Source organism: Austrofundulus limnaeus, unplaced genomic scaffold (genome assembly GCF_001266775.1).
Source record: "Austrofundulus limnaeus strain Quisiro unplaced genomic scaffold, Austrofundulus_limnaeus-1.0 Scaffold446, whole genome shotgun sequence".
Taxonomy (NCBI): Eukaryota; Metazoa; Chordata; class Actinopteri; order Cyprinodontiformes; family Rivulidae; genus Austrofundulus; species Austrofundulus limnaeus.
This window is the reverse complement of record NW_013952848.1, coordinates 174,117-182,830: the sequence shown is the minus strand read 5'-3', so window position 1 is coordinate 182,830 and position 8,714 is coordinate 174,117. Positions and strand designations below refer to the sequence as shown.

At 39.8% G+C, this 8,714-nt stretch overlaps 1 protein-coding gene across 2 annotated transcripts in view; it reads left to right on the top strand.

Moving 5' to 3' along the window:
- Nucleotides 1-3,826, top strand: part of mindy3 (MINDY lysine 48 deubiquitinase 3) — a 36,378-nt gene extending 32,552 nt beyond the window's left edge. For both annotated transcript variants that reach the window (XM_014024918.1, XM_014024917.1), the window contains exons 15-16: nucleotides 893-964; nucleotides 2,929-3,826. In XM_014024918.1, coding sequence (XP_013880372.1) covers nucleotides 893-964; nucleotides 2,929-3,078 — 222 coding nt within the window. In that variant the 3' untranslated portion in view covers nucleotides 3,079-3,826. The remainder of the gene's footprint in view (nucleotides 1-892; nucleotides 965-2,928) is intronic.
- Nucleotides 3,827-8,714: the final 4,888 nt, after the last annotated feature.

Below are 8,714 nucleotides of genomic sequence, written 5' to 3'. Positions count from 1 at the left end.
CCCTGAACCACAAATGGTGCTTTTTCATTGTGTGGACAGAGGMAAATGTCCACACAATGAAAACATGTCCTCAAAAKTACTGTATAATGTCAAAATATGTCCACACACCATTTCAAAGACATGTACACAAATGCATTTCCACCCATCACACAACCTATATGGWTGGAACACATTATTGAGAATTTTTGCATTCTCCCACATAAATAAATGATGCTGACATGTCTTTGACAAACAAATTAAATGTTTCTATGACTAAATCATTTCTCTGGTGTCCTGTATGAAATGTGTGTGTTTGCAATCATATGACGCTACTTTTTAAAAAGTTTTAACAGGAGCGATAAATGCATTTGCAAGGCTGATTGTGTAAGGAGCACAGAACTGAAGAGATAGAGGGAAACTGCTAAAGTGATCAGGGCTTTAGAGACTCASCAGAGGAATGGTATTGAGCCACAAAGAAATTACACTACCATTAGCCAACTGGACCCACACACACACACTCAGACACACGTGGGATTAGTGTGAGGGTTAAGGTTTCATATATAGGCATATAAACACCAAAAGCTGGACACATTCTCAGACAAACACACCCTGTTAGCCCCCTGCACCTTCAAGTCAACTTCATGGGAAGTGTTTTGGCTCGCCGTCGTCGTCCAAGCATTTTTGTATCACTGGCTGCTTCACGGTAATTGGAGTTGGGCTTTGCGACGCACAAATAAACACACGCATTTGGGTTTAACACATGGGATTTATCATGAAACTCTGGTTGCGGGTAAGAAATTGTGACTGTTTGACTTCTTGGTTTGCAAATATTCCACCTCTGCCAGTCAATGACAGCTCAGAGCCTGTTTGACAACACGGCGTGTTTTCACTCCTCTCTGCGTCTGCGTTGCAGGATTCAGGAATCCCAGACTCATTTCCCGTCTACCACTACAATGGTCTTAAACAGTCCAACCACAAAGAGAGGGTAAGACACTCTTTTTCAGAGGAGTTTTTTCCATTGTAACTAATGATGGTGGGTTTTTTTATTATTCCCGGCCTCTCTCCCCATTCCCTCTCTTTATTTCCTGTCATCATTCATACACCCTCACACTCACATACACAGAGCTGAAGGCAGCCATCCACTCCAGAATAAACAGTAGCTGTTGTGAGCCTAATAGCCTGTCTATCCAAGCACAGACCCGTGTAAAACCTGTTCCTCCGAGTCATTTCAGCACGAAGGCCACTGTCAGCAGGCTCGCTGTGGAGAAACAGCCAAAACACAAACCTATTAGCAGACCTCACTTGATGGATGATTGTCAGTAGATGTCAGTAGCTTTGCACAAGCCTGGTACTCAGGAATCTCACTATCCTCATCCATCAACTCTGTCATGTCTTTAAATCTGTTTTTTTATTTATTATTTTTTTTGTCATGCTGCTATCTCGGGGTTCCTGCAAATACTTAAAAAGTCTTGAAAGGCATTGAATTCATCAATCCAAAACTAAAGTCTTAATTAGCCTTAAAATGTCTTAAATCAATCTGTCAGAAGTCTTAAAAATGTTAAACATTGTACATAGGATGATTGTAATTCGTTTCAAATAGTAAAATAATTGGTAAAAAAAAAATTTAATATTCACATGCAGACATTCCCCTTTGACATCACTTCCTGTTGCTTCACATGCATATATCTCAACAACTGTCCATCTGAGCAATGTGAAATTCATTTCATAATATGTTAATAATGTTGTCTTTCCAAAAATGCATTTATATTTCTTACAAAAAACTGATGTCACGGGCACTTTAAGGTTTCATCTACAGCAAATAAGGGTTAAGACCCCATTGTGGGTCCTAAAACTTCAAATGTTAGGTTGTTKGAGGATTTCCAGAAATTAAATGAAGTTTAAAACTGACTGCTAAGAATGTTTCTGCTATAGTTAGATATGGATAAAAACAATTGGTCTATTAGCATTATTTTAATACTTCAACCAAAAATACTTTGGTTTATATGGAGCCCGCAAGGGGACATGTGGGGATTTTTTTTCTGTTGCGTTCCCACACAATACTTTTGCGTTATCTCGCAGTACTTTTGCATTACCTCGCAATATTGTTTTGTGTTCCTATGCAAAAGATTGTTTTGAATATGAGCTGAATTAAATCAGACTTTTATTTTTGAAATTTCCGGTTACCAAAACAGGATGCGTCGCCACAGTTTGTGAAATTGACATTGATGTTGTGTGGCTGCACTGTGTTAAAATATCAGCATATGACAGACTTTCATGCATGGCTGTGTGATGTATTCATTCTGAAGCTGAATTAAAACAGTAGGCTAACTCACTAATGGTGAATATGTGAGTTTGTGATTAAACAGGCAGGCACAACAGTGATAAACGACTTTTGCGAGGTAACGCAATACTATTGCTTGGGAACGCAAAAGACAAAAATCTCCCATGTCCCCTCGCRSGCTCCGTAGGTTTATGAGTTTCTGCCACAGTTTTTATTTTTTATTTTTTGATTTCTTTGTTTATTTTTTTGTTATTTGTGTTCATTATGAAATTAGTCTTAAATTTAATTTCACTTGGCATTAAAAATTCTTAAAAGGTCTTAAATTTAACTTTCCTTAAACTGTAGGAACCCTGTAGCTGAAGTTGCAGGAAGGGCACAGGATGTGTGCCCACACAAACGCACACACCTACACACACACACACACACACACACACACACACACGTATATATCAGCACGGCACCTATAAGGTTGTGATGGCAATTCCATTCCCATGGCTTCAGATGGAAATAACAGACGCTCTGACAGCCGTCATACAGCTGCTGGATGTGTGCAGTCGTGTTCATCCGTCCACCTTTTACCTCTGACCTCTGCAGAGGAAGTGACTGCAAAGAGTTCAAGCATGTAACGTTTGTGTTTACTGTGTGTGTGTGTGCACTTGTGTGCTCAGGTTGAGTATGTGGAGGGGACAGCTCTGGTGCTAGGTTTTGAGGACCCCATGGTTCGAACCGACGACACTCCAGTGAAGCGCTGCCTACAGACCAAGTGGCCCTACATCGAGCTGCTATGGACCACCAATCGCTCTCCGTCACTGAACTAGCACCGACGCAGCATGTGGTCGGACCACCACCGCCCCGACCACACCACAACTCCCCTCCTCCCCCACTGCGCACGCTGACCATGAAAGGTCAGCAGGCTGCAAAGACCGAGGCACATGCAACAAAGACTTAACGAGAAGAAGGCAAACACAAACGCACACTGAAGATGAAACGTGTTCACGGAGAAACAAGCCTGAGATCTATCTGTTCATGCCAACTCACATTCCTCACTCTCAGCTCTGCAATCACTGATGTTATCTGCTCACCACAGATGATTATTAACTGCAAGGATGTTTATGATGTAAGCATCTAAGGAAAAAAAAGAGTTTATTTTTCCTGCTCTGCTCAGTGCCGACAGCTTCTGCTACAGATCAGCAGTAGACCTTTAGAAACCAAGTTCAGCATGTTTGTCATCAAATCACACGTAAAGCCAGTCAACTGTGAAACACTAAATAATTCAGCTTAAATCAGCTTCAGGACTGTTTGAGGGATAACCTACCAAAGCCTTCCCCACACACACACACACACACACACACACACACACACACACACAATCATTTCCACTGCGAAGAGTTTACAGTGTAAAGGGACCAACCAAGATTCAGAGATCCTGGAGGTTTGAGATGTTTTAACCACATTGAAGTTTGTTTCGGTTCTCCGTGCGCTTCATGCACTGCATTAAGGTGTCGGGCAAGTGCTTGTATTTATTATCAAGCTCAAACGTTCTGGAATAAACACTTTTTTTGTTCACTTGTCTGATTTTTGTATYTTTGGGATCGTAGACAACCGCCTCCTGTTTGTCTTACAAATACTTCTTGACCTGACACGGGACAAGCCCAGGTTTCAGATGTTCAAGGTCTGTTTGCTTCTTCACCACTAAATCACATCCCAACTGATGCTGTGCGTCCCAAAGAGGATCTAAATCAGTATTTTACTAAATCTTCAAGACACTAATGGYGACTTAAGTACTTCTCCGTAAACAGAAAGTAATCCCCTTCGGCCAGAAAAGGGTGTTTGTGGAATACCCGAATTTCCATAAAGAAGACAAATGAAAGTCTTTTCTTCCACTTTAATTCATCTTCAGTGAAGAGGCGACAAATCATTTTCAGTGTTTGTATGTCAACAAATGCTCTAAATTAGTGGTTTTGTTAATTGGATACTTCTAAGGTTTCTCGTCCGTTTGAGTGTACAGTTGAAAACAGATGTTTACATACATGTTATTAAAAAAATACCTTTTTTTCTCATTGACAACAAGTCAGACTTTAACCTTTCCTCTTTCTTTAAGGGGACTTATTCAAAATCCACATTTTTTAGCCATTAACTACATTTTGTTGTGTACTTGAGTTTCTAGTAAAATTCATAAAATTTGAATTTATTCTCTCCCAGTGCTGTGTAGATTTCTTTATATTCTGTTTGGGTCATATTTTTCAACCCGTTCAGTTTTCTCTTATTTTTTATTACGTTTTCTGAACTATAACGTTAGTATTTGCAACGGAACTGCCAAATAAGTTCTGGATTTACCAACTACAATTTGGTCGTCTTCATTCTCCTCTAGCATCACGTAAGGCTGGATGGACGAGTCTTCTGTTGTTGACATCTTAAATAATTTGTAAATAAAATATTTCTGCGCTGCTATATAGTCGTAAACTCCTCTATCAAACTAAAACGAACTGGTGTGGAAGCTGGATGTGAAACGCMTCACTTGGATTTAAAGAGACAGCCTCAAAATGAGTTAACCTGAGACACACCTCAGAAAAGGGGAGAAAGAGGGGCTTGTGGAGTTACAATAAGGAGGAATTCAGACCAAAGCATTGCAGTTCCACTTTATATAGACCCCAACTGAATGATTTGAATGTGGAAAAGAAGGATTTTAAAGCATTTGTCTGCTTTAATATGGAGCTAAATTGGGGTCATAACTTTAGTTCAAAATAAAAAAAATTGAAACTGGAAAAAGGAGATTTGAAACTCCATACTTTTAATCATTAGCATTGCCTTTAAGCTCTACAGTTTGGGACAAATGTTTTGGGTATTCTTCAATCTTCTCAGTAGTTTAGTGGAATTTTATCTCATTCCTCCTGACAGAAAAGATGTAACTGAGTCGGGTTTGTAAGCCAACTTGCTCACACAAGCCTTTTTTTTTTTAGTTCTGCCCACAAATTTCCTATAGGATTGGCATCAGAGTTACCTGTAAGGTAACTTACAAAACCCTGACTTTGTTTTCCTTAAGCCACTTTGTAACTAATGTTCCAAAATGCTGAGGGTTTATCGCCCATTTTCAAAAACCTCTTTTGTGTCCAAGCTTCAACTCTCTGGCTGATGTCTGGAGATGTCGTTTCAACATTTGCACATAATATTCTTTCCTTGTGATGCCATCTAATTTGAGAGGTGCACTAGACCCTGCTGCAGCAAAACACCCCCACATCATGATGCTACCACCCCCATACTTCGCTGTTGAGATGGCCTTCTTTAGCTTGCGAGCTTCCTCGTTTTTCTTTCAAATAATTAAGAAAAGGTTCAGTTTTAGTTTCATCAGACCACAGGACACGTCATTGTCCCTGTGTGCTTTTACAAACTATCTGACTTTTTTGTTTCGAAATAAAGTCTTCGCTGACTAACCTTTTAGTACATGTTAGTACAAGATGTCACATTGTGGATAACTCTCTCTTACCAGCTTCAACAGTTTCCTCATGAGATGTTTTGCTTTTGTTTTGCAGTTGCAATGCATATTTCACATAAAAACACTTTGGACATACAGGATGTGCCTCCTCCTGCAGCAGTACGAAGACGGGACATTTCCACGGTGTTTTTACTTGTATATAATTGAACAAACCAAAGTAGCACCTGAAGGCATCTGGAAGTTCAATGTGACACCAATTAACTCAATTATCAGCTAACCTTTCATATTTATCCAAAGTCATGACATCATCATTTGGACTTTCATTTTTTTGAATGGGATGGTAACCGTTGAAAAAAAAAGTTTCTTGTTATCTGGGCAGTTAGTTAATAAAGATAACTGGGAAACCCAAACGACCTGAAACAGGAAACATGGAGACTAATTTAAATTTAATGTCAGACAGCAAAAACTATATTGACACCCTTTCGTCAACTAATTAACTTGACAGGTGCCCCGCCCCCTTTTGACAGCTGATGATGGGAAGTCCCACCCCTTTTTTGGCATCTGAACCAGAAGTCCCGCCCCTTTGTGACACCTGATGACCGGAAGTCCCGCCCTTTTACCATATATGGGCTTAGATCCCGCCCCCTTTTGGACACATGCTAACTGGAAGTCCCACCTCTTTGACCATATATGGGCATAATCCCCACCCTTTGAGGGCAGGGTTACCGCCCCCTAAGAGAGTGACGGCTGAGGGTTGGGGTGGGGTTTCCCCCAGCGACAGGATGTCTGGAAAGGAAATTACATTGGCTGTGTCCAAAACGACAGGCCGGGTCCTCCGGAGGACCCAGACTCCCCGGTCTCGGCAGGCCGGGTCCTTGGTAGACCGGGAAGACCGGAAAAAAAGAGGCTGTGGATTTGGACGGTCTAGCCTCCCCTCCTTACCCCGGCGTACGTCATGTCACCTAGCAACTGTGACGACGCTAAACAAGCAAACTTAAATCAAAACTAGAAAAATATCAATACATTAGCATTATTAATATCACAAAACTATGAAATTAACTTAAAGGTATCATTTGAAGAACTAATTGACCCGCTGKAGGTTCATGTTTATTTCGCGTTTTTTTTATGACGAAAAAATTATTTAAAAACATGTCCATACAAATGATAAAAGTATTAGAATTACAACCGCTAATTTTTTAAATTTTTATATCACCATATTTTTATTTAAAATGCATTCTTTTCTCTCGCTTCGTCCGCCATTACTAGCTTAAAAAAATCTCCGGTCGGGCCGCAATGCATTATGGAATATGCTGGGCCGGGAAGGATCCATCGGACCTGTCCTTCGATTCGGGGAAAAAGAAGGACGTATTTGTCGGACGCATCGGAGGAGTCTTCCGTTTTGGACGTCCTTCGTTGCGGCGCTGTGACGTATGCGGCCGACAAATTCGACCTTCGGAGGACCCGTCCTGCCGTTTTGGACACAGCCATTAACATGTCGCAAACAGATGTCTGGACATGTCGCCACATGTTAATGTAATTTCCTGTCCAGACATCCTGTCGCTGGGGGGAACCCCACCCCACCCTTCAGCTGTCACTCTCTTAGGGGGCGGTAACCCCGCCTTCAAATGGTGGGGATTATGCCCATGTATGATCAAAGGGGCGGGACTTCCGGTTATCTCATGTCCAAAAGGGGGCGGGATCTATGCCTATATATGTAAAAAGGGCCAGGACTTCTGGTCATCAGATGTCAAAAAGGGGCGGGACTTCCAGTCCAGGTGTCAAAAAGGGGTGGGACTTCCGTTCATCAGCTGTCAAAAGGGGCGGGGCACCTGTCAAGTTAATTAGTTGACGAAAGGGTRTCCATATAGTTTTTTGACAGCGAGCAAAACATATTTGTCATTTTATAGTGTGTGCAAACATCTGGTTTCAGCTGTACATGTTGTCCACCTGCATGTTCTGCTTTCTGCAGCATTAACAGTCTCATTATGAGTTTGTAAAGAGAGAAGGGGAACGAGGGGCACAGTGTGAAAGAAATAAACCACTCCTGTTCATGTGCAGGAATCAATCCTGAATGACCTGCAGTAAATCTCTGATCAGAGCCCATTGGCACACTGACAGGATGTAACCAGAACTATGTGTGTGTGTGTGTGTGGATTTCTGGTAACAGAGTTTTATTGGATGAAAGAAAGAGGAGGAGCTGAATACTGATGTCCAAATTCAGAAAATCTGCTGCTTTAAAAAAACAAAAAATAGTCATCACAGCAAAACCAATTATTTCCTCGTTAGGTCATCGTCTTCCTTTTCTGAGAAGTAAAAGAAACACGGCTGTATGGTGTGCCGTTTGTAAAGTTACACAGTCAAAAATTACCACCAATATTTTTGTCTTATTTAGCCTTTTGTAAGAAAAAAAGAACAGATTTATTTTTCAAAGTCAGTTTTTCACCATACGATTCATACATTTATAAATATCATAGTTTATAAACTAAATATTTAACTTACAAATTAAATATTCAGTTAAAAGAATAAATATTTAACTTGTGATTTAAATATTTAGTTTTGAGCTAAATGTTTAGCTTGCAACTTAAATATTTAGCTAGCTACCTAAATATTTAACTTAAATATTTAGCTAGCTACCTAACTGTTTAACTGGTAGTTAAATTTTTAAGTTGCAACCTAAATATTTAGGTAGCTAGCCACATTTAAGTTAATATTTAGGTGGCTACCTAAATATTTAACTTACTAGCTAAATATTTAAGCTGCAACCTAAATATTTAGATGGCTAGCTAAATAGGTTGCAAGCTAAATGTTTAGCTCAAAACTAAATATTTAAGTCACGCTAAGTAATTAGTTTGTTAAATAAATATTTAATTTGTAAGTTAAATATTTAGGTAGCTAGCTAAATATTTAAGTTACTAGCTAAATATTTAAGTTAAATATTTAGGTAGCTAGCTAAATATTTAAGTTGCAAGCCAAGCATTTAGCTCAAAACTAAATATTTAAGTCACAAATTAAATATTTAGC